At 37.1% G+C, this 26,699-nt stretch overlaps 1 protein-coding gene across 5 annotated transcripts in view; it reads left to right on the top strand.

Annotated features, from left to right (window-relative positions):
- The first annotated feature begins 209 nt into the window (after positions 1 to 209).
- The window catches only part of TASOR2 (transcription activation suppressor family member 2), a 69,850-nt gene continuing 43,360 nt past the window's right edge, over positions 210 to 26,699 (top strand). For 3 of the 5 annotated variants that reach the window (XM_068559712.1, XM_068559731.1, XM_068559747.1), the window contains exons 1-6: positions 210 to 738; positions 9,971 to 10,147; positions 18,744 to 18,877; positions 22,820 to 22,965; positions 23,262 to 23,357; positions 24,447 to 24,519. In XM_068559712.1, coding sequence (XP_068415813.1) covers positions 10,125 to 10,147; positions 18,744 to 18,877; positions 22,820 to 22,965; positions 23,262 to 23,357; positions 24,447 to 24,519 — 472 coding nt within the window. In that variant the 5' untranslated portion in view covers positions 210 to 738; positions 9,971 to 10,124. Of the gene's footprint in view, positions 739 to 2,710; positions 2,839 to 9,970; positions 10,148 to 18,743; positions 18,878 to 22,819; positions 22,966 to 23,261; positions 23,358 to 24,446; positions 24,520 to 26,699 lie in introns of all 5 variants that reach the window. The other 2 variants (XM_068559721.1, XM_068559739.1) reach the window with 2 other exon arrangements.

Raw genomic sequence — 26,699 nt, forward strand, 5'->3', positions numbered from 1 at the left:
CGCCCGCCAGAATCCTTCGTCCAATTCCGGGCCGCGCTGCGGACTCGCGCCTGCGCAGAGGAGAGAGGCGAGCGCCGCGTGGACGACGGCCGCAGCCCGCGCCTGCGCGTCGGCTTCTCCCCAGCGATTGGCTCCTGCCTCCTAGGGACGCCACAGTTCAGTTTTCACTTTCTCTCCCCCGCATCTTCGCTTCCTGTGGGCGTGGGGTTTTACTTCCGGGTTCCAGCGTCAGTCAGTGAGAACGTCGGCTTGTTACCTCAGGTGGCCGGGCGTCTCAGGGTCCGTGCCTTCCTATGACCCTCTGGGGCAGGGACGGCGTTTGGCTGACGAGCGCGGCGAGGCCTGCAGGCTCCGAGCCTGGACGCCGGGCCCGCGTCACTCCCGCCGGCGCCTCGGAGCCGTCCCGCGACGCCCGGGCGGCGTTCTTGGCACAAGGGCGGAGAGGAAGGACTGTTTGCGACGTGGAGGGTCCCGCGCGCCGCTGACGAGCCTGTGCGAACGCGGGCCCTGTGGAACCAGAAGGAGGGGAGTCCCTGCAAGGGGCGGCCCGACGGCTCCCCAGCCCGGGGAGTTGGCCCGGGCGCGGCTGGTTCGCGGCGTCCGACGGGATCTGTCACGCTCGGCCTCGAGGGCCTGAGGGGAGGAAGCGCGTGTGGAGGCGCGGACAGCATCTTAGCATGGGGAGGAAACTGAACGCTCATCTTCGGTCCGCGGCGGCGGTGGCGGCGCAGAGGACAGGTGAGACTGCCCCTCGTGGACGCCCCCCCGGGGGGACGCGAGAGGAACCCGTCCTCCGGGGCCGAGTGCTCGGCATGGCCGCTCGGGCTGTGCGGGGTTCGTTGTTGTTTTTTTTTTTTTAATGAAAAATTCAGTTCCAGTCGACTTTGCATGCTTCTCATGGATGCTGAGTTGACTCACGCGTTCTTGCTTGTTAGCGCTGCTCTGGGTGGGAGGGGCGGGGGGGGGTGGTTTTCAGAATCGCTTTTGCTTTGCTGCTTCGGCTCTGACTCCACCTGTGGCCGCTCTCAGCTGCTAACACACCGATCTTCACCTGTTTCTAGTCAGTCAGAGTCTTCCAGGTGTGTAAGGCGTCAGAATTCCTGTTTCCCCTGTCGGAGGCAGAAAGTGTAGGGCGGCTCAGCACTTCCTTTGAGTTGCCTGTGAGAGGACCGCTGCATCCTCGTGGACGTTGTAAGAAGTAGCCAGCTGAAGCTTTGCTCCTTGGATTGGGACTGGCAGTGAAGTACTTTTCTAAGGATTCTTGGTGAAGTCCGCACCTCCGCTTTCCTTCTGCAGAGACTTCATTGGCCGTGTGTGACCTTTTCTTTTTTAACGTAGGCATAGAAGGAAGAGGTCTTTCCCCAGGGAGGGTCATTTAGCTGAAAACTGAAGTAGCGCGTCATCGTAGGTTGGTCCATGCAACCCAGCAGTTTGTCTGAAGGTGGCACCAAGCAGCATTTGTGGGAGAACGTGGCACATTAACCTCAAAATTGGGGGGAAGATCCTTTGAAAATCCTCAAGTTTCTCTTAATCACCACTTGTCTATTTGAAATCCGTATATTTAAATACACCTCTTTTACCCTTTATTCTCCCTGTAAGGTAAAATTAGAACAGTAAGGTTTTTGAAAATATATTCCGGACGTTAAGTGCTGTGCAAGCATACGGTGTTATTGCAGTAACGTTGGTGATCCAAGGGCCCACGGTGTTCCCCTGCAAAAGCATTAGAAGGGGAAAGGGGTTTGGGTGTATTTAATATTATAGGCTCTGAGATTGGTAGTAAGCCTACTCGGGAGGTTTATAACAAAGCTGCTATTCCTTAATAGTGTAAAAATACTTTTCTATTGAAAAACTGCCTTCTAGAACCGGATAGCTCTATACAGTATGCTCAGTACATCAGTGAATAACTCAGACTGGAGAAAAATTAAAAGTGACACAGTGTTCATAACTATTTTAAGGAAGACAACAGTGTTTGAAATTTTGTGTTTTCAGGACATTTGTCCAAGTGTAACCAGTTCTTTTTTAAAAAGAGCTGTATCAGGAGCATCTCCTGTAATCCAGACATAGTTGCTTAAATGAATTAAAATCTGCAAAGTGTCTAAAAACTTAACTGAGACGTAGTGTTTGTTAAATAAATGCAGTGTGATATATCTATTTAGTATAATTAAATAGATATGGCATCTATTTGTCAAATGAGTCTTTCATTCCTCTACTGATGGACGTTTAAGTTATTTTCAAGTTTTCCCTTATAACTAAAATGCTGCAGCGATTTCTTTGCCATTATAAGCAGTGTTTCATGTGCTCATCATAGTATTTCTATGAATCATAGACTTGATTGCTTCTGAGAATGATGGATAATAATGCTATTAAATTACCCTCAAATGATTGTACCCTTTTATATTCACTTTCTCAAAAGATGTGTTTTATCTCCCCACTAGCCAGCACCGGATGGTAATATTTTACTAATTTTCTAACAGTTGAAATAACATCCCATTTAAATGTTTATCTTCCTTGAGTAGTAAGAAAATTAAGCATTTTTGGCCAGGTCATATACTTTGCTGATTTTTTTTTTTTAATTGAGTTCTGAATTTTCTTCTTTTCTTTGGCCCATTTATCTATTACCACACTGTTTTAATTATTGTAGCTTTATGATATAGTTTGGTACTTTCTTTTGAAAAAAGCTTTGGGCTCTTCTTTTGCATTTGTCTTCCAGATGAAATTTAAAATCATCTTTTCAAGTTCTATAGAGAATCTTGTTGGAATATTGTTTGTGATTGCATTGAATTTATAGATTAATTTGAGAAGAGACATTCTTTTGAGTTTTTCCTTCTAGGAGGATAGGTATGTCTCCTTGTTTCTTCTGTTAAAATTTTCGTTGTGAAATATGCCATTTGTATGTACTGATTTAAAAAAAAAAAACTGTATCTGTGTACTCTGCTTAATAGACCATCACAAGTACCTTAGAAGCCTTTGGTGTGTGCCTTTCTCCAGAAACAAAGGATTCTCTGCCCCCATCACCATGGTCGTCCTGAATTTTGTGTTAATTATTCCTTTGGTTTTCTTCACAGTTTTATCAACCATATATGTATCCTTAACCAACATATTGTTTGCTTTCACCTGTTTTTGAACTTTAAGTAGAGTCATATTGCGTATTCTGTGAATTACTTTTGTTAAACGTTATGTTTCTGAGATCCATCCCTGTTGAAGCATGTACCTATAGCTCAATTCAGAAACTTCAGGACTCCTTCACAGTTCTAGGAAGTATTGAGGACCACAAAGATCCTTTGCTTATGTGGATTATATCATATTAGATATTAATACCAACCAATTTTAAACATAGATATTGGTATATTTACATATACCATTAAGCTTATAGAGGTGTATACCTCTAAAAAATACTACTACTAATAATAGTAAACCTACTACGTCTTAAACAACATTTTTAATGAAAAATAACTATGTTCCAAAACCCAAAATAAGTTAGTGGCAAGAGTGGCATTGTTTTACGTTTTTGCAAATATCTTTAATGACTAGAGTCTCATGTTTGCTTCTGCATTCAGTTAGTTGCAATATACTGTTTTGGTTGACGTATATGAAAAAATCCGGCCTCACTGAGCTGTATGTTTAGAAGAGGGAGGAATATTTTAGTATTCTTTTAAATAGTTATATTTTTCTTTAATACTCATCAAAACCTAATAGTTTCTTAAAGGTTAGCTGCAATGTAGAGTTTGAAATCAATGAACTTCTCAACCTATGTGACATTAAAACCTATTGGTCTAGCTTGCATTTTTTTTTTTACATCTTTATTGGAGTATAATTGCTTTACAATGGTGTGTTAGTTTCTGCTTTATAACAAAGTGAACCAGCTATACATATATGTATATGTATATCCCCATATCTCCTCTATATGTATATCCCCATATCTCCTCCCTCTTGCATCTCCTTCCCACCCTCCCTATCCCACCCCTCTAGGTGGTCACAAAGCACCGAGCTGATCTCCCTGTGCTATGCGGCTGCTTCCCACTACCTATCTGTGTTACATTTGGTAGTATATATAAGTCCATGCCACTCTCTCACTTCATCCCAGCTTACCCTTCCCGCTCCCCGTGTCCTCAAGTCCATTCTCTACGTCTGCGTCTTTATTCCTGTCTTGCCCCTAGGTTCTTCAGAACATTTTTTTTTTTAAGACTCCATATATATATGTGTTAGCGTACAGTATTTGTTTTTCTTTTTCTGACTTCACTCTGTATGACAGACTCTAGGTCCATCCACCTCACTACAAATAACTCAATTTTGTTTCTTTTTATGGCTGAGTAATATTCCATTGTATATCTGTGCCACGTCTTCTTTATCCATTCATCTGTCCATGGACACTTAGGTTGCTTCCATGTCCTGGCTGTTGTAAACAGAGCTGCAGTGAACATTGTGGTACATGACTCTTTTTGAATTATGGTTTTCTCAGGGTATATGCCCAGTAGTGGGATTGCTGGGTCGTATGGTAGTTCTATTTTTAGTTTTTTAAGGAACCTCCATACTGTTCTCCATAGTGACTGTATCAATTTACATTCCCACCAACAGTGCAAGAGGGTTCCCTTTTCTCCACACCCTCTCCAGCATTTATTGTTTGTAGATTCTTTGATGATGGCCATTCTGACTGGTGTGAGGTGATACTTCATTGTAGTTTTGATTTGTATTTCTGTAATGATTAGTGATGTTGAGCATCCTTTCATGTGTTTGTTGGCAATCTGTATATCTTCTTTGGAGAAATGTCTATTTAGGTCTTCTGCCCACTTTTGGATTGGGTTGTTTGTTTTTTTGATATTGAGCTGCATGAGCTGCTTGTAAATTTTGGAGATTAATCCTTTGTCAGTTGCTTCATTTGCAAATATTTTCTCCCATTCTGAGGGTTGTGTTTTCATCTTGTTTATGTTTTCCTTTGCTGTGTAAAAGCTTTTAAGTTTCATCAGGTCCCATTTGTTTATTTTTGCTTTTATTTCCATTACTCTAGGAGGTGGGTCAAAAAGGATCTTGCTGTGATTTGTCTCATAGAGTGTTCTACCTATGTTTTCCTCTAAGAGTTTTATAGTGTATGACCTTACATTTAGGTCTTTAATCCATTTTGAGTTTATTTTTGTGTTTGGTGTTAGGGAGTGTTCAAATTTCTTTCTTTTACATGTAGCTGTCCAGTTTTCCCAGCACCACTTATTGAAGAGACTGTCTTTTCTCCACTGTATACTCTTGCCTCCTTTATCAAAAATAAGGTGACCATAGGTGCGTGGGTTTATCTCTGGGCTTTCTATCCTGTTCCATTGATCTATATTTCTGTTTTAGTGCCAGTACCATACTGTCTTGATTACTGTAGCTTTGTAGTATAGTCTGAAGTCAGGGAGCCTGATTCCTCCAGCTCCGTTTTTCTTTCTCAAGATTGCTTTGGCTATTCAGGGTCTTTTGTGTTTCCATACAAATTGTGAAATTTTTTGTTCTAGTTCTGTGAAGAATGCCATTGGTAGTTTGATAAGGATTGCATTGAATCTGTAGTTTGCTTTGGGTAGTATAGTCATTTTCACAATGTTGATTCTTCCAATCCAAGAATATGGTATATCTCTCCATCTGTTGGTATCATCTTTAATTTCTTTCATCAGTGTCTTATAGTTTTCTGCATACAGATCTTTTTTCTCCTTAGGTAGGTGTATTCCTAGGTATTTTTCTTTTTGTTGCAGTGGTAAATGGGAGTGTTTCCTTAATTGCTCTTTCACATTTTTTATCATTAGTGTATAGGAATGCAAGAGATTTCTGTGCATAAATTTTGTATCCTGCTACTTTACCAAATTCATTGATTAGCTCTAGTAGTTTTCTGGTAGAGTATTTAGGATTTTCTTTGTATAGTATCATGTCATCAGCAGACAGTGACAGCTTTACTTCTACTTTTCTGATTTGGATTCCTTTTATTTCTTTTTCTTCTCTGATTGCTGTGGCTAAAACTCCCAAAACTGTGTTGAATAATAGTGGTGAGAGTGGACAGCCTTGTCTTGTTCCTGATCTTAGAGGAAATGGTTTCAGTTTTTCACCATTGAGAACGATGCTGTCTGTGGGTTTGTCATATATGGCCTTTATTATGTTGAGGTAAGTTCTCTCTGTGCCTACTTTCTGAAGGGTTTTTTTATCATAAATGGGTGTTGAATTTTGTCAGAAGCTTTTTCTGCATCTGTTGAGATAATCATATGGTTTTTCTCCTTCAATTTGTTAATATGGTGTATCACATTGATTGATTTTTGTATATTGAAGAATCCTTGCATTCCTGGGATAAACCCCACTTGATCATGGTGTATGATCCTTTTAATGTGCTGTTGGATTTTGTTTGCTAGTATTTTGTTGAGGATTTTTGCATCTATGTTCATCAGTGATATTGGCCTGTAGTTTTCTTTCTTTGTGACATCTTTGTCTGGTAGCTTGCACTTTAAAGGGATCTTTCACCCATGCATTGGTCATGAGGAAGATACTAGTTCACTGAATTATGTAGATTTCCCAAATGATGACACATTTCAATATATAATACCAAAAAATCACTTACATTATCATCGCCACTTTGGGAACCACTCCTGTGATTTGTTCGTTTTTGTTGAAGTATAATAATTTACTCTAAGAATATATTATACGTTTATCCATTTTATTCTTTATGAACATATTGGTTATTTCCAACATTGGGCTATTACAATTAGTGGAGCCATGAATGTTCTCCGTCATCTCCAAGTGCATATACACAATACTGTTGCTCGGGCATATTTGTAGTGGAAGTGCTAGATCCATTGGGAGGATATTTGCATGTTCAATTTCATTAGATACTATCTAACTTTTCCCAGATGGTGATTCTGATTTATACTACACCAGTTGTGAATGAAACCTCCCTTTGCTCTCCATTCTCTCTACGTATGGCATTGTCCAACTTTTTAAAATTTTTGCTGGTCTGGTAGAAGTGAAATGATATATTACTGTGGTTTTAAACTTCATTTCTCTGATTACTTAAAAGAAACTCAGGGTCTGTTTTCTACAGGCTGCTTGTTTTTTCTTACTAATATCTACAAGTTAAAATGAAATATGTTATATATACAAGTTGATGAACACTTCCTGTTGCTAAAAAAGTTACTAGGATCATTTATTTAAACAATTTAAAAACATGTAAAGGTGTACATTGAAGAAAGTCTTTCCCTGTACCTGTCCAGCTCATTCCCCCAGTGTATTTTTTTATATTCCTCCTTCTTACTCTAATTTCTGCTATGCTCCATTATTTTCCTCCACTTTTCAGTATATTCTGGAAGTCTTCACAAATCAGTATAGAGGAAGCGTACTCATTCTATAGTGTAGGAAAAGCAGTTTTCTATTGTGTGGCTGTACCAGTTTTACCTAATCTGTAGTAGATAAAGTATTTGATATTTTTCTAATCTTTTGCTGTTAAAAAAAAAACAAACAGTGGTGCATGGAGTAACTTTGTAGAGTTGTCATTTTGTATGTGAGATTTCTATACAATTAATTTCCAAAACTGTGATTGTTGGGTCAAAATATAAATGCTTTTGAAATTTTGATGAATATTGCCAAACTACTTTTCCTTGGATTTTGCACTCTTACCTACAGTATACCTAAGTGACTATTTTTTCTAAAATCTCCCGTCGCGGAATATGCTAATAAACTTATAGGTTTTGATAGTGTGATCAGTGAAAAGTGGTATCAGTTTATTTGAATTTACATTTTCTTGTGAGTGAGTTTGAGCATCTGTATATATGCTTAAAGGTCTTCCCCCCCCCTTTTCTTTTGTACTAACTGTTCATATCCTTTGTCCATTTTTCTGTTTTTTATTGGGTTGTTGAAATTTGGGACTTCTTTACATATTCTAGGTACTAATCTTTTGATAGTTAAGTAGGTTGCAAATTCCTTTTCTCTTTATGGTGTTAGTAATTCTTAATTTTAAACATTTTTATTTCATGTCTGTATATTTAGAATTGTTACTTGTGGGTAGTTTGGAGTATAGCTGTAATTTTAACTTTATTCACATATGGATAACCAGTTGTGGTAGAAATTACCACTGAATCCACTTGGGTTTGAAGTTTTGGCGGTGGCAGATTCTTGACTAGTGATTTAATTTTTTTAATGGTTGCAGGATTACTTAGATTCTTAAAGAAAATTATGTCAGTTTTGGTAAATTAGATTTTTTCTAGGACTCTCTCCATTTTGTCTAAATTTGTAATATTTATTGGTACAGAGTTGTTAAAAGTGCCCTCTTCCTATTTTTAATGTCTGAAGAATGTGTAATTATGTCTCCTTTTTTCATTTCTGATACTGCATATTTCTGTTCCCAACTCCCCTCCTCCTTTTCTATTAATTCATCTTGCCTGTAGTTTATCAGCTATATTGGTTTTTCAGTGAATCCTTTTTTGGCTTTGTGATTATCTCTATCATGTATTTGTTTTTCTTCTCTTTTTTATTTTTTTAATTCTTTTTTTATTAATTTATTTGTTTATATTTTATTTTCAGCTGCGTTGGGTCTTTGTTGCTGTGTGTGGGCTGTCTCTAGTTGCGGTGAGCGGGGACTACTCTTCGTTGTGGTGTGCGGGCTTCTCATTGCGGTGGCTTCTCTTGTTGCAGAGCACAGGCTCTAGGCTCGCAGGCTTCAGTAGTTGTGGCACGTGGGCTCAGTAGTTTGGCTTGCAGACTTAGTAGTTGTGGCACATGGGCTTAGTTGCTCTGCAGCATGTGGGATCTTCCCGGACCAAGGCTTGAACCTGTGTCCCCTGCATTGGCAGGCAGATTCTTAACCACTGAGCTACCAGGGAAGTCTTATCATATATTTCTTTTTGTGTTTATTTTTTGTTTTTTCATTTATTAAACTATTTTTGAGATAGCTGTAGATTTGTATTCATGTGTATGTTTTAGATGTGCTTATTTTAAAGAGCACTGTTGGAATTTTAATGCAATTTTCAAACATTTTTAGCTGGGATATATAGCCTATTTACATTTGCTACAGTTGCTCTTATTTTTGCTTTCTATTTGTCCTGGCTGTTTTATATTTCTTTTTTCTCCGTTTTTGTTATGTTTTAAAATAGTTATTTAATATCTTATATCATTTCATTTTCCCCATATATTAATTCAGAAGTTTTATACTTTTTTTTCTTTTTATAGTTATTCTAGGAATATCATGCATCCTTGACTTCTCAAAATCTAAAAATAACCAGTATCTTTATCTTCCTCTTAGATAATACAGGAACCTTAGTAGTTTAATTTTATTCAGCTCCTCATGACTTAACATGTTATTATTATGTAGTTTAATTTTTTTTTAATATTCTTACCAGACAGAAGGAGACCTGTTTAGAATTATTATTGCATTTTGCAGTCAGTCCTTTTTTATATTTCGCACATTTTTGCTACTTTCTCTATTATTCATTGATTGTTTTATCTTTTAGACCATCCATCTAGGCCCATTTTCCTTCTGCTTAAAGTCTATCCTTTGGAATAGATGAACTCTCTTAGTTTGTGTTTACCTGAAAATGTCTTTGTTTCACCATCACTTAAGGAAGATGTTTTTGCTGAATATAGCAGTTTAGGTTGGCAGTTATTTTCTTGTAGCATTTTGAAGATCTCATTCCTCTGTCTTCTGGTTTCCATTATTGCTATTGAAAAGTCAGCTGTCAGTCTTTCAGTTCCTTGTCTCTGGCTGCTTTAATATTTTTCCCTTTGTTTTTAGCTTTCTGCTGTTTCACTGTATCTGTATTTATCTTGCTTGGGTTTATTTGGCTTTCTTAAGTCTGTAAATTGGAGGTGTTTTGAAATGTGTTTACTGACTATTCATAATTCCTAAACTGTGAATTTCCATTTTTATGTTCTATTGGTCTATTTATCTTAATGTATAAATAAATCTTTTATAACCTTCATAGTAAATATTTTCTCCTGGTCTTTTGCTTTTCTTTTCCTTTGTTTCCCACAGTTTCCCCAACAGACTGCATTGCCAAACTCGTGGATTTTTGATAATCTGATAAGTGAAAGGTGAACCTTGACAATAAAACTCTGGAACTGGTCTTTTGAGAGGAGTAGGACTGCGACTACTCTTTCAGTTATTTCATCGTAATTGGTTTATTCAGATGTTTCTTCCATTTAGACCAATGTTAGTAAATTATATTTTTATAATTTTCGAATTTATTGGTATAGTGTGTGATAATTTATAATTTTAGAAATTTTCCCCTGTATTTGTGGTTAGCCTTCTTTTGTTGATATTTAATTTTTTCTCTTTATTGATTATATTTGCTAAAGGTTACTTATTCCAAAAGAACCAGTTTGGGGACTTCCCTGGTGGTCCAGTGGTTAGGCCTTCACCTTCCAATGCAGAGGGTGTGGGTTCGATCCCTGGTGGGGGAGCTAAGATCCCACATGCCTCATGGCTGGGGGGGAAATAAAACACCAAAAACATAAAACAGAAGCAATATTGTAACAAATTCAGTAAAGATTTTTTAAAGAAATGGTCCACATAAAAAAGAAAAATCTTTTAAAAAAAAAAAAAGAACCAGCTTTTGGTTTTTATTGTTTAACTCAATTGGCCTTTTGTTTTTGTTTTTAAATTTGGCCTCTCTTTTTTTATTTATGAATTTTCTAAGAAGTGTCTGGGTCATACTTTCTGTTTTCTCTTAAGAATTTAGTAACACTTAATTGGATAACTAAATCCCTTGGTAATATTCTGTGTTAAAGACTCTGCCCTCCTTGGTACGGTGAAATAGACCCCGTTTAGAACCTTTGGGTACACCTGCTCCCTCATTAAATATTCAAGACCCCAACTTCTGAGGCCTGTTTTGACCAGTTGAAGCACCTGCTTCACCCTGTGGTTATCCTCCACTTCTCTATGAGCCATCTTTAGTAAATAGGCCTGATCTCTGCCCAGGGCATTTGTGATGGGATATATCTAGGGGTGATGGCGATTAAAAAAAAATCATTGTTACGGCATGGATTAGATGTCACTTTCCCTTGTTATATGTGATAATCAAAATAATCGAAAGCAGGTCTTAAAATGTAATTGACGGCTTCCCTGGTGGCGCAGTGGTTGAGAATCTGCCTGCTAATGCAGAGGACATGAGTTCGAGCCCTGGTCTGGGAGGATCCCACATGCCGTGGAGCAGCTAGGCCCTTGAGCCACAGCTACTGAGCCTGTGCATCTGGAGCCTGTGCGCCGCAACAAGAGAGGCCGCGACAGTGAGAGGCCCGCGCCCCGCGATGAAGAGGGGCCCCCACTCGCCACAACTAGAGAAAGCCCTCACACAGAAGTGAAGATCCAACACAGCCAAAAATAAATAAATAAATTAATTTTTTTTTTTTAAATGTAATTGACTCTGAGAGAAATTTAGTCTTTGGATTTTCTTGTAAGAAGGACAAAACTACTTAACAATATCTTTGTAGTGTATAAATACAGTAATGAGTTTAATGCAGCCATTTCATTGCAGGCTGATAGTTTAATGCTGAAGCACAGATTAGTAAATGTGGTTTGATGAGCCAGAACAGAGGCCGGTTCCTTTATACAGATGTCTGAAAATGGCACCATGTAAACTTTGAAGTGATTCTAATAAAAAGTGCATAATCTTGAATATGGAAAGTATGTTCTCCAAAGAATCTGTTGACTTTTTATACAGCATAGCAAGAAAGAAAACAAAATATGATATAAGATTATAAGCATCTGTCTGATATACAGAAATCTTTTTTATAGTAGAAATAGATTTAGAAAATGTTAAAACAATCTTCAAAAATTGAATATTAGGTCTAAAAGTAAGCCGCAGTTAAATGAAAAAATCATAGTACAAAGGGATAACTCATTTTTAGCAATGGAAATAATTTTTTTTTTTACTTTTGAATTTTCTTTATTTTTTTATACAGCAGGTTCTTATTAGTTATCCATTTTATACATATTAGTGTATATATGTCAATCCCAATCTCCCAATTCATCACACCACCCCCACCCCCAGCCAGTTTTCCCCCTAGCAATGGAAATAATTTTTTAAAGTTTTTTAAAAAGAAGGCAGTTGCTCTCCCATTGCATATAGTAAATATGCAAAGTGATTTTGCTATTTTAAATAGTAATTAATCTACATGATTCTTTATGAATTTAAGTAATTTCCTTTGTGAGTTAAGGTTTTCCTATATGTTTTCTATTTGTTCAGTACCATAGCGGCAATGATTCTCTAGGAGCTCCTGATTAGTTTTCCTCTAGCTAGTGCAGATATGGTCCAGGAAATGCATATGGATGTCTTAGATTACTTGGTTAAAACATGAGCCAAAAGGAAGGACGTCCTTAGATCAGGCCAGACACCACACACACACACACACACACACACACTCCATTCAACTTTATTTTTCATGAGTTTTGTTAGGGCTGTGTGGCTTAGTGGGAGGGACAAGCACCCTCATCCCAACCCCGGGTGCTGGTATCAACATCTCCTGGGCATATATGGAGTATCCAAAACCATATTCAGTAGACCTTTTATTTTTGTAAATTACACAGCAAAACCCCATGAAACCATAATCAGCGAGTTTACTAGACAATAATGGGAAAGCTTTATAGCGGCGGTGAGTTAGAATAACGTGGGGTCACTAGTGAAAAGACATGGATTTCGGGTTAGGTCTGGGATTTGCAATCCAGAATGGTTACTGAATAACCTGCAGGCAAGACCTTCGAGGAAATTGAAGCTTGGAGCGATCGTTGTAAAATAACAATAAAACTGTCCACCTAGGAGTACTGGGAGACGTCAGAAACAGGGAACTGAGGACACTCTGCTTGTCCAGCCCTCGGACCAGACCGCGGCTCCCGGACCGGCTACCCTGCTGTGCGCGTGTGCGGGGCTCGAGGTTCGCCACCCGCCCTCGTTGACTTTTAAAGGCACAGCCCGCGCTGCCCCCGCCACACTGGCTTTCGCTGGCGGGAGGCGGCCGGAGGGGCCAGCTGGGCAGAGGGACAGCTTCCTCCCCCACGCACCATGAGGTGAGGAGGAGGGGCTGGCCCTCACCCCCAGCCAGGGGCTCCTGGAGACACCTGCGTCCGGGGTTTCCCGCCTGGCCGGTGAGCTGCCTGCCAGAGAACTGGGTGACGAGGAGACTGGGAGAAGGGATGGACTGGGTGTCCCACCTTCAGGGGGCTTTAGGGAGTAAAGCTTTGGTGGGGCCGCCGAGGTAGGTGGTGAACAAATGGTTCTATGTACTTAAGGGTTTACGGAGCGCCTTTGCCTCCTGACTCATGGGATTCTGCGAGCGTGGAGTGGGGAAACCCTTGCCGAACTGCCAGAGAGATGGCATCACTCTTTACAACTCTTCTGTGTGTGTAGACTTACAGTATTTTAGGAAATCTTTTGAATTGTAAAGCAGTGATTCCAAATGGACTTTTGCACTTCAAATAATAGCAAGGGTATCTTGGTTTTTATTCTTTCTGTGGGTGATTATCTTGACATTAGAAAACATTTAAACTTTTGTACATGGTAGACTTTTTTAATTTAAAATTAAAAATTTTTAATTTTTAACAACTTAAAAATTGTTATAAAAATCATACATTTCTCATTCTGTAGTATTTTCTGTTTTTTAATAGAGAAGCTTTATCTTATGGGTCTCTTACTGTTTTGGCTTATGGGAAATGCTATTTTCATTCATTTACTTTGTGTTCATTTGAAAAAACTAAATTGCTACTACTTAGGGCCATGGGAGATCTTTTTTTCCAAAATGAAAATAGCTTTACTTTCCCAGATTATATTTATGCTTACATAAAATTTCAGATAATACGTAAAGCTGTAAAAAAATGAAACAGAAATTACCTGTACTTGACCTACCCAAAGATAACTTGGTAGAGCATTGAGTACTGTGGTGCTAGGAGCTCTGCTGGGTACTGAAGGGCTTTGTGAGCAAGACAAAGAGTATCTGCCTCTGTGGACCTTACATTCTGCTGGGGAAGATGGACACACACACACCCAAAAGTAAATTGACAAAATAGCTGTATGTTGTAATGAGTGATTTAAAGAAAATACCTACTTTAGGTAGGGTGATCAGAGGAGGTTTATCTGAGGGAATAACTTGAGATTTCACTAAAAGAAGAGAGGGAGCTAAGCCAAGGGCAAAACAGGAGAGCGAGCATTTCAGTCAGAAATAACAGCAAGTGCAAAGGCCTGAAAAGAGCAAAGAGCTTGAATGGAAAGACCAGGGTAGCTGGACCGTAGTAGTAAGCCAGAGGAAGGCAGATCAGGTGAGGTGGAGGAAGCAAGCAGGGGTCAGATTTCACAGGGCCATGGCAGGGAGTGTGCTTTGTATTCTGGGGGGCAACGAGAAGCCGCTAAGGGTTTAAGTAGAGAAGTGAAGTGATTTGGAATATGGATTGATTCATTCAATACATGAATGTTTATTGAAACCTTACTGTGTACCAGGCACTGTTCTGGGCACTGGGGTACAGCATGGAAAAGGATAAATTCCTGTATTCATGAAGCTAATAATCTAGTGGTGGGAGCATAATCAAATAAACAAGAAAAACATCAGATATTGATAAGCATTATATAGATGATGACCATTGTTTAAATCATAGTATATGTTCTTAAGACTTTATGTATATATATACATACTTCTTCTTTGTAATCAGATTTTCTTTTCCCTAAACAACTTATGGTAGGATTTTTTCTGTGTTACATTAAATGAACAGCTTTCTTTTATTTGGGAGCATCAATTTGTTTTTTAGACTAAGTATGGCCAAAATAATACTACATAAATGAAAAAAATACTGTGCAGCAACAAAAACTTATCTAAGTCATCTGTTTGGAAAGAAGTATATAGTAACTTCCTTTGGACAGTCTGACATGTGGCTCTCCTACCTCATCCCACGTTCCAGCAGCCCCTCATGATAACTTTGACCTGTTAATGTGGTTAGTTAAATTTATGGATTTCCTATTTATTGAACCAATTCATACATTCCTAGAATGTACCTTAATTGACTTCTGTTATTATTTTAGTGTCCTTTGCCAATACATATATTTTAGGATTTTAGTATCAATATTCATGAGATCTATAGTTTCCTTTCTTATGTATTTTCTTTGTCAGATTTTGGTGTTAGCATTTGACTGCTTTATTTTAAAAAGTGGGGAAGCTCTTCCTTTTTCTGAGTTTTGGAACAGATTAAATTGCATAAGTATTATTCTTTCATTTAATTATCAAATACATATTTACTGAACATTCACTGTGTGCCAGGCATTGGGCTGATGCTGGGTAATCACAAGTAGACAAAACAGGCATGATTCCTGTCCTCAGAAGGCTTGGTTTATTAGGTAAATAGACACTAGTGAAATAATTATGATTATGTAATTATAAACCATGATAAATACTCTGAAAGAAATCATTGAAGATCTACTTTGACTGTTCTTTTCATGTATTTGAGTAAATGGTTATTGAGTTCATACACACTAAATATTAATTCTTTTAAAATTAATATATTTGTTGAAGATGTGATATGTAATTAGTTCTGTGGTAAATACATAAGTAAATAAAATGAGGTCTTCATAATTATAAAAGTTAAAATAAAAATAATGGTGATAGTAGCTACCATGGTAGGTGGTATATTGCACATTTTTTTAAAAATTTTTTTTTTTAATTAATTAATTTATTTATTTTTGGCTGTGTTGGGTCTTCGTTTCTGCGCGAGGGCCCTCCCCAGTTTCAGCAAGCGGGGGCCACTCTTCATCGCGGTGCGCGGGCCTCTCACTATCGCGGCCTCTCTTGTTGTGGAGCACGGGCTCCATACACGCAGGCTCAGTAGTTGTGGCTCACGGGCCCAGTCGCTCCGCGGCATGTGGGATCCTCCCAGACCAGGGCTCGAACCTGTGTCCCCTGCACTGGCAGACAGACTCTCAACTACTGCGCCACCAGGGAAACCCCTATTGCACATTTTTTGATTGAAGAAATTAAGACTTACGTTAAGTAGACACTTCAGTTATGTCTGACACATCCAGTTGTACACTCCTCTGGAAATTCCACTAAGATTATAGTAAAAGAATAAAGATATAAATCCACAAAGATCAAGAGAGTGAGAAAGGAGAAGGTAAATGAAATCAGTATTTGGGAAACTACAAAAGAAGGTGGTCAATTACTAAACGATTCAGTGGATTAGAGAATGCTGAAGGCTGAAGAGAGGTAAGCCAACAAGAGAAGCAAGCTGATTCCCTCCATAGAATCTGGAAAAGGCTCAGGATTTGGAGGTATCAAGTACTTCTCAGGGCAGGAATATGGGTGGAATAGAAATAGAAGGGGTGATTGATGATTTTATAATTTTGATGCCCTCTATCCTCTTCACTGCATGCACCCAGACAACTACCTTTCTTGTACCCTGACAGAAGATTGAAGGTTTACACTCAGCAGACATGAACTAGGCAGGCTCTAGACAGCTGAGGCAGGGGTGAAGCACCTAAGTAAAAATAAGGATTAAGTGAAAGTCAACATACTAAACAGTGAAACCAGAGCTGTCTTTTTCTGTGTGGTTCCCAGAACTAATAGTTAAGCTTATGCTTCCCCTAAACAAGATATTAAAGGATTCTTTTCTGGGGAAACTTACCAACCCATGACAAAATATTTAACAGATATGGACTTTGCAAGTTCACTTGATTAAACAGCTGCATCACGATCAGATCACCTGCAAGAGTGAGGGCTGCTGGTCAGGAAGCAGTGCCCATGCACCAGACTTTCAGTTAGCTTTAAGTGCCTCACACATAAACATAAACAGACAGCTAAGGATCAGCAGCCATTTGCTGGAAGTCTCTAACATAGAAGAGACCACGCAGGAATAAGCAAGTAGGAAAATAAAGGAACTTGGTAGAAATAGATTTACTGCTGGCAACAGAAGAAACTTCAACAAAATGAAACTGTAGTATCTTTAAAGAGAAAAGAGAAAATATGACTTACGTGAAAGAAGTGATTCTATTTTTCAAAAAGGGAGAGAAATTATTCAGGAAGCAGGAAAGGATTAGATAATAAAGCTGAAGAACTCTCCTAAAAAATAGAATAGCCACAACAATTAGACAAAAAGAGTGAGAAAGTATTTAGAAAATAAAGGTCCAGTCAAGAAAGTTTTTCATCTAATCCAGTGGTAGGAAGAAAAATCTTCAACAAAATCAGTACTATAAATATGTGGGAGAATCTGGAACATGATACAGTGGGTACCCAATGATACCAACAGCCAGTGTCATTGAGATGGGATATGTCATGATAGGTTTCAGAGAGGCACTGATACTTGAAATCTGAGTAAGTATTCAAATGATAAGGAAGCCAAAAAAGGGCACTAGTGTATGCATTTTCAGGGCAATAGAAATAGCAAATGCAGAGGTAGAAACACGATGCACATGAGGAACTGCAAGCAGTTCGTTATTTGAGAAATTCAGTATACTTTACAAAACATAGCATGTATAGTTTTATAATAGTACACCTTTTTTCAAAAAGGATTTGAGGTAGAACTGTGTGGATGTATTTAAGGTTCTTTAGAAAAAGTAGCAATATTGATTATATCATTCATTATGTCAAGAGGGGAGAATTAAATTGGGAGTCAGGAGACCAGGATTCTAGTGCAGTCCTACCACTAACTTGTTGAGACCTTAGTGTGATAATGTTGTTGACTGCCTTCCCAGTAATCACCTCCCTTTTTCTTCCCTTCCCCCAAACCACAAGTTTGTCTAGGTTTTGGGGTAATCCCATACTTCAGGAGCAGTTTGGGCAGGTGAGAGTGGGGGTTTGTGTGACTATTAGTTACTCTAAGCTCATTATGGTAATTCCATTCTCTTTGGTTAGTGATTGTTTTAGGAATAAACGTGTGACTCAGTTCTGGCCAGTGAGGTGAGAATGGGTGCCTGCAGAGAGAATTCTGCGAAAGCTTTCTCACCAAGGACAAAGGAAAAGATGCACTCTCCCTGCCTTCATCTTATTCTAGCTCTGAAGATGTGTTTGAGCCCAGTGTAGGGATGCGACAGAGCAGTTTTCAGGCTTAAGGGTTCCCTCCTCTGCTCCTGAAGCCGAGGATTGTTTTTAAAAATATGGTGCCTTTGTTGCTACTCCTTTTCTAAGCTGCAAGTGTAATCTGGTTTGGGAGGGTCTTTACTTCCAGCTCTGCTTTCCTCTTTGAGACCACTGTCACCAGGAGACACAACCCTTGCTTTCCAAAGGCACACACTCACTCTAGGAGTATTTTGTGAGCACATTCTAAGATCTCCAGGCCGCCCAGACACTTTCATCATAGAGACTTTTTCTCGTTTGTCTTGATAAAATCCAGGGTATAGCATAGTACTAGATACATAATAGTCATCACTAATAGTTTTGTTTAATGAAGGGTGAATCAAATACTACTTATTTAGGGGTGGGGAGAGGTTTTATTTGTGTTCTATTTGATTTTATTATTTCCAACCAGTAGAACATGGGTGTGGTTCTATAATCTGTTCATTTTGAAAGTTTTTTTTCAATGAGGCAAAAGTGATTCCTATTTATCTCTGTGAAGAAAATTTTCTTTAGAAATTAAAGAATTGGGGGAAAAACACTTCAATTTATGTGTGTTATTCTTATAGAGCAAAATTTAGCCTTTAGCTCTGGAGACTTGACAAAGAAGGGAAACATTACAAAATTGTACCTAATGCAAACTAGATGTAAACATTTATTTATATAGTAAATATGCCCGAAATAGAACTATTCACTTTATGATTTAATTTTTTCTTTTTTCGTTTTAGCATTTATGACATTAGCAGAGAACAGGACTATGTCAAAAATTCTGGGGGTATACTTGGTGAAAATGAATTAAGACCACCCTCCCAGCTACATTCCCTGTTAGAGAAGACTGAGACAGCGTTCATATCAGAAAAGAGTGGGTATTAAACTAAATGCTATAAGCTATTACTAATGACTCCAAAATTGAACAATACAATTTTTTAGATTTTAATTTAGACCATGTAAAATGAAAGGACTTTTTAAAAAATTATAATTTCCAGTAGCTACAAATTTCTTATTAGTCCAAAATTGATAGGTGATTAAGTTTTCAAATTGCATCAGAAAAGGTGTGTGTTTAAGAGAGATTGTCACACTCCTCTATTTGTATTTCTTTGAAATTATGATTTATTTTACTTGATTTTAAATTGAGATATTTTAAATAGTAGAAGTAATACATGCTTATGTAAGAAAAATCTAAATTGTAGTAATATATAAGGCAAAAGTATAAGTTCTCTTTTTTGTCCACTCTCCAATCACCATTGGTGTAAATACTGTTAACAGTTGGATTTCCCATCTTTCTACATCTTTTTCTGTATACTTTCAAACACATAATTTTTTATGGTTTTTTTTTTTACCAAAATGACATATAATACATATTATTCACTCAGTAGTATACAATAGATATCTTTGTACGTCAGTATATACAGATTTACTTTGTTTTTATTTAGTAATTGCAAGGTGTTTCCCTGTTGATGGCAATTTAGGTTGTCTCCAGTGTTTTTGCTGTTATAGGTGTTGGTGCATGGAACACCCTTGTACATAAAACCCCTGCACTTAGGCTAATATTTCTGAGGAATAGATTCCCAGAAATGGAATGGTTATTTGGGATGCCTGTTTAAGTTTTTGTTACTTTCTGCCAAATTGTGTTCTAAAAAAGTTGTATATGTCTTAAACTGGCAGTCCTTTGATGTCTTAAAGATAAAGGTAATACATGTTAGGATTAGGTGATTAAAGAATGGGCTGTTCCTTCAACAACTATCAAATGACATACTTAGAGGAGATAAAGTATATAGGCATGGAGAGTATTAAAAGGTGTAGGTTGCATTCTACTAATAAGAGCCTTTAATGGCACATATTGTTGGATTCTGAGTGTTACTGTCTTTGATAAGTGCTATTGCTTAATTCACAAACAGGAGATGTGGTCATGTAAGTCTGGGGGAGATGTAGAAGTGGCTAGATTCTGTTAGGTTACTGTGACACCTAAGTTGTTGACGTTTGTTCATCTCATTATTTGCTTTCAGACCAGATGCTTATAGAATGGAAAATAGATACCTGTGGTATAACATCAGAAACTGGTTTATAATTTTCTTATCTCTCTTATTAGAAGTTAAAAAGAGAGAAAGAAGTGTCCTAAAATCAGACACTCAGTATCCCTGTGATGGATTTTGAGATGGGGGAGATTGATGCAGGGCACTTTGAGCAGAATCCAACTTGTTGTGTCAAGCTTGACCTAACTTTTAAGATCAAATCCACAAATGGCAGAGAAACGTGCCCAAAGCCAGGTGCTACAGGAAAGAGTATTAACTCAGTTTTCAGAGCCATTTTGATTGAACTTCAGTTTTTTCCATGTGCTCTCTGTTGGTCACTTAAACCATAAGGGACACTGTTTATGCTTTACAGACAGGTACTTTTCAAGTTACCTTCTTAGATGTTGCTTTAGATTTCTTTGTGGAATAGCCCCCTCTTCCTTCTCTTAATATTCTGATAATCTTGAATGTTTAACTAGAGCATGTGCATTGCTCAGCAAAAAATGAAGCTATCCGTTTATTTAGTGCTCCTCATTTTGTACCTTGTTTTAGGCGGTTAAATGAAAGTGCATTGTGTTGGAAGAGACAATGTCAAATGTTTTCTCAATAAAATTCTCCTTAGCTCCTTAATTACAGAGCAGGAAACTTGTGCTTTCTTGAGAGTATAATTGAGGTCATTTATTATGAAGTCATGAAAGATTCAGAATTTACTGTGGTTTTCCATTAACTTTTGATATGCTTTTCCTTCTGCCAACTGTAAAATTATTACTTTTCTAACATACGGCTATTTGGAGAGTGCTGACATAAAAAGGAAGCATTTTTAACCATAAATAAATAGTTTTAGAAATTACAGTATAAAAGTACAAAATAAGTCATTTCTTACTTGTTCCTCCTTGTTTATTTTAAATCATTACCATTAGTCTTAGCTTTATTGGGAGCAGTACTCCCCACATTGTATTAGATAGGGTTTTTTAAATTGCATTATTTCTCACAGTTTTCAGTTTATTATTGTGCGTTGACGCTCAAAATTGGGGATATATGTAGTATTCAGTACTTCTGAAACTTAAAATCTATTAATATCTTGCAGAATTTAGGGAAGTTGATAATCATAGATTGGTGATTTCCAAAGCTATGACAACTTTTATTTCTTTCACTTGTAAGCAACATATTTCACAAATATTGAGCCTCATAGTATAATTAGATTTTTAAAATATTATATTGCCTTTTAAAAAATATTAAATGCTAGGTTTCCAAAATTATAATTTTTAAAGGAATCCTGATTTGCATTTGAGCTAGCAGTGCAGATTATTTGTAAAAGAAATTTGCAAGTGCATAGGCTTCCCAGTTTGTTTTGAGTAAGTAGCTGAAGAAAGCCATAATTTTTTAATTGTTATCACTGGTGTTTTGCTATTTGAATCTCTTTAGAATATCCATATTTTTTACAGCACTGGTATACTGATATTGAAAGAGAGAAGGTGAAACTGAGGAAAAATAAAAGTAAGATAGAATCGATATAGATCCGATGTGCCAACTTCAGAATATTCTTAAGTGTTTCATCCTCTTTTCTTTCCTTGCTATTTATAATCTTTTATTTTTGATACTAGGAAGTTTTGTTATCAAAATCATTTTTAAATTACCTTGGGAATTGAAGTGTTAGGACAGTTCAGTCCAAATTAATTTTACTGAAATGTTTGTTTTGATTCTGTAGTAGTCTAGGGTTTTTTAATCTGTTGTTCATAAATTAATTTTAATTAAAAAGCTTATGTTTTCTTTAACTTTTGAACTTTAATGTAATTGGCAGAGTCCTGGTATAAGTAGGAAGCCATATTAATGTACTTATTTATACTGTAAGGCCAAAACTTCCAGTGTTATATAAATTATTCTCTCTATTATTTACAAATAATCAGTGTGTATCTTCCCCCCAACCTTGTTAAAGAGAATAGAGAGGATGTAAATAGAAAGGAGTAAACAAATCAAATAGTTAAATGTTATGAGAACTCATTAGGCTCAGTTCTTCCTAAGTGAGGACTCGTAAAATCAAAAGACACAAGGGCTCAATCAAGAGAATTACTGGATTGAGTCAGTAGTTCTCAATTAGGAAACATGCCTCTCATGGGAGGGGTATACCAGCATTTCTGGGATGGCACATGGGTATGGTTTGAAAAAAGCACTTTCAAAAAAAGTAATAAAGTTTTATTTTTGTCAAATGATGATTTTATAATACAGCCCATAAGAAGTAAATTTTAATAGACATGTACAGGCTGGTGAGGAAGCCCCAAAGAAACATGATTTCTAATGTGTTTGCTGAGTGTGCAGTAGTAGGCCCCTTCCAAGGAACCTAACAGACTTCCTTGGGGATTTGGTGAGAAGACAGGAAGGGTAAGTTTATCAAAATGTGGCTTAGGTTTAAAAAAACTTAAGAATGAGAAGCATTGGTCTAAGCAGTTGCTGACCACCAACTTGACACTACAGTTGCATCTGCTTTTACCCAGTGTGGTTACAGCACCCAGCTTTAAATCAAAAGGGATTTATTCTTGCATTAAAAGTAATTCACCCTCAGTTATAATCCATTTTGGTTATTTTCACATGTGAGATCTTTTAAGATAGTCCAGATGTGGTAGCCAAAACACATTGTAAATGTCTTAGTTATACAGGAAGGAAATAGATGATTATTTCCTATAATCATAGATGATATATTTCCTATATCACTCTTCAGTGATATTTAGTGTGCCACTTTTCCCCATCCTTTGGTTATCTTAAACAGTTGCATTATTTTTGTTTGTGTTTTACAGTTTTTGAGACAGTGTCCTTGAGTTCAGACTCTCTCTTCCAGAGCGCAGTTTCAATTCTCCATACTTCTTACTTGGACTCTGCATCTGAGCATGGTTTTCAGTACAGTCAAGTGACTTTGGTGAAAAATGACATTTTCTTGAATGAGGTGAGGTGCTTGGTACACACTGTGTCTGTGTGTTCGTTTTATTTTAGTTTTAAAGAAATAGACCCATTATTTTTGATATATAAGCCTAGTCCTTTTTAGCTATCACATTTCAGCTGAGATAAAAGATCCTTGGAATTAGTCAGTTGAAAGGTAATTATAATATATTCTAGGGAATAGAAAAATAGTAAATTTCATTAGTCTTTTAGCAGGAGGAATTCAGATGATGCATTTTTAAAAATTAATTTGCAAGGCAAAATAACATGTTTATAACATTTGATTATTCTCTCCTTATACAGTACAAAACTTTTTACCAAGAAAAAAAAGCAAGTAACTATACTCACGAAGAACTTCAGGAAACTTATGGGTTTCTTCTGTTTGAAACTGAAAATCAGGTAAGGGAATTCGGTCGTAGAAAAGTAATTTTTTGATGTTAATGTACAAAATTAATTATATCATTAAAGTTAAATATTGGTATTTTAGGTCTGTAAAGTTTGTAAGATTACCAGTTCATCAGTCTTTTTTGTTAGTTTGGTGGCAATGTAAATGACAGTGAAAGCTTGGCATGAAAGAGATTTGATTTCTACAACTTTTCATAGGTTTTCTTTAGTTTTATCTTGAATACATTTGTAAGCTCGTGGTGAGATTTTGATTAATACAGATTTCTTAAGTATTAATAATGACTTTTAATGGAGTGAATGGATATTTTCTATTCTCGATCATTGTTTAGATAGATATTTTCTATTTCTTGTGGAGGTTTTTCAAGTTTAAATTACATGGTTTTGGGGGCAAGATGAACACGTTCAGCATTCTAGTTACTTGGAATTGTTTCATGCCTTATTTTGAAAATTGAACATCCATATTGTTGGCTGTACCTAAATTGTGGAGAAGGAAACTACTGTGTGCAGGTATGTCTCCAGAGACATGTGTGGCTTCTAGATACAGTTCAGCAATGCTAGAGATCTATAATCCAACTTAAAGTAATTCAAAGGTAGTATTTTGGTTGGGGTCATGATTTTTAAAGAACAGGGATAGATTTGCTAAAGAGTAATTAACATTAGCATATAACTTATGGATTATATAGTAATACTAGAGAGTTTATTTACTTAATCGTTGACTTCCAAATAAGATATGTTATGGATGCATACTTAAAAAAAAAAAGGCATTTGGGGATAAGACATTTTCAAATATAGTGATTCCCAAGTGTAATTGAAAAAGAAATCTTCAAGAGAGGACTTATCTGTGAGCTTGTTTAATTTGGTTTTGCTGGTGACATTTTTGTTAACAGAAATAATAAAATTTCGGGAAAAAGTTTGAACTGTTAATATTAACTAAAACACAATTGCCTTACATAAGCTTACTTTGTGCCAATAATGCATACAATGTACAGATTCTGTATTGAAAGTTTTTATATAGATTATAGAGTTATTTCATTGACCCTCCCAAGAATGATGTGATAAGCAAAGTACGATCTTTTGTTTAAGGCAAAGTTGGTATGTCAGCGTGGGCTCTGTGTTGGCAGCAGTGCTATCACCACTCTGGGTGACCCAGGGAAAGGTACGTCTGTAAGGAAAAGGAATCTCTTTTACAAGGTGCAGTGGGGTTTACTTAGTTACATAAGATACCTATGTTAAATGCTAGTTTGGTTGATGATAAATAGTAATCTTTGGAATCAGACCTTTAAACATATAAATGAGCTTTGAGTCTAAGACCTAAGGTTTTCTAATAGGAGTTACGTTTTTTAAAAGGATGGTTGGACTAGAAAAGGTACTGAAGATATCTTTCAGTGCCAAGAGTTTAGTGCAGTCATCTGGGGCTAATGAGGATTTCTTCTGAACTGTCATAATGGCAGTAGGAACAGAGAATAGATGGAACTGACGAAATTTAGCAACTGTGGAATGTGAGGAGTAAGAGAAAGGAAATAATCAAATGTAAGGTTTTAAACTTACACTGCAGTGATATTGTCAATAGAAAAGAGACACAGAAGGAGAGGAAATTGTAGGGAAGCTGATGAGTTAAAAGAGAAAGGTAATCTTACTGTCAAGAATGTGGATTAGCACTAATTTCTTTAAGCTTCACTTTACTCATCTGTAAAATAGATAAAACTATCATCTAGATTTGCTGTGAGGATTACATGAGACTGTGTCAAGTGCTTAGCTTGGAGCTTACACCTAGTAAACGCTCAGTAAATGAACAGTACTACTTTAGTGAGCTAAATTTGAGAAATAATGAGGTGGTCATAAGTGTTTCTGGAAGCTGTCCTGCTGGTGGTAAAAATAGTTGGAAAAGGGATTAGAACTGGAGATTGGGGTTCAAGGTGGCAGCGGGTGGGTGTTAGTTGAAGCCAAAAGCATTGTTACATGGGGCAGCAAAGATGGCAAAGAACAGAACTTTCAGGTGGTTATGGGAGCAAGGGATGGGGCCATGGGGCAAGGCTAGGAAGAGGGAGTTGAGAGCAGTCCAGAGGATGAAGAATCAGGAGGTGGAGTTTCACAGAGAAGAGAAGGCTGTAAGGAGGGGTGTTAGCAGTGTCAGATGCTACAGAAGTTGGAGATCAGCACTGAGAAGGGTTACTGGGCTTTATGGCTACATTCCTGGGCTTCATGGCTACATTCCTGCTGACCATTTCTTTTAAATAACAGCTTTATTGAGATAACATTCACATACCATTCATTTCACCTGTTTAAAGTATACAGTTTTTTTAGCATATTCACTAAAATGAATATGCAACCATCAGCACAATCAATTTTAGACCATTTTCATCAGTCACTCCCCACTCCCACCAGCCTAAGCACAGTACTCTACTTTTTGCCCCTATGGATCGGCCTATTCCAGACATTCCATGTAGATGGAATCGTGTATGACCTTTTGTGACTAACTTTTTTATTTAGCTTAGTGTTTTTGAGATTCATCCATGTTGTAGCATATACTTCATTCCTTTTTTGACTGAATAATATTCCATTGTACCACATTTTCTTTATCCATTCAGCAGTTGATGGACATTTGGTTGTTTCTACTTTTTGGCTATTATAAAAAATGCTACTATGTACATTCTTGTACAAGTCTTTATGTGGACATGTTTTTTCATTTCTGTTGGGTTTATACCTAGGAGTGGAATTGCTGGCTCATATGGTAACTCTGTGTAAAACAAATGTTTTTCTAAACTTATATTCAGCTCTTCTAAAGGACATGAAAGGGGAAAAGTTCATAACCCCAATAACAGTTTACCTAAAACCTTTTTTTCTTCTCCCCTACTCTTTTTAACTCCCCCTTCTTTTCATTATGAAAAATGCTAACATAGAAAAAATAGAGAGCATAGTGTAATATACCTATCACCTACGTTTAACAGATAATGTTTTCCATTATTCTCTTCATTTGTTTTAAAAAAAGTTTTTTTTTCTGAAAATTGTGAAAGTGAATTACAAGCAAACACCTCAGCTTACATCTCTAAAAATTAAGGCCATTTTTCTGCTTTACTGCAATCTCATGAGTTTATTGTTGATGTTTGAGAGGCTGGCTTCAGTAGTGTGGTGGAGTAGATAGAGGCTGGATTGCTCCTATAAATACACAATCTTCTTCATCACATGTACTGGGGGTAATAATAAAATAGCACTACTGCCTGTGTGTGTTCTATAGTTTTGGGCTCAAATAGAAATGGATAGTTCTGTGTATGAAAGTAATCCTTTGTAATACTGTAGTGTATTATAGTTTTAAAAGTTTATGGATCTTTTTAAATC

The sequence above is a fragment of the Eschrichtius robustus genome, chromosome 1 (assembly GCF_028021215.1).
Source record: "Eschrichtius robustus isolate mEscRob2 chromosome 1, mEscRob2.pri, whole genome shotgun sequence".
NCBI classification, from domain to species: Eukaryota; Metazoa; Chordata; class Mammalia; order Artiodactyla; family Eschrichtiidae; genus Eschrichtius; species Eschrichtius robustus.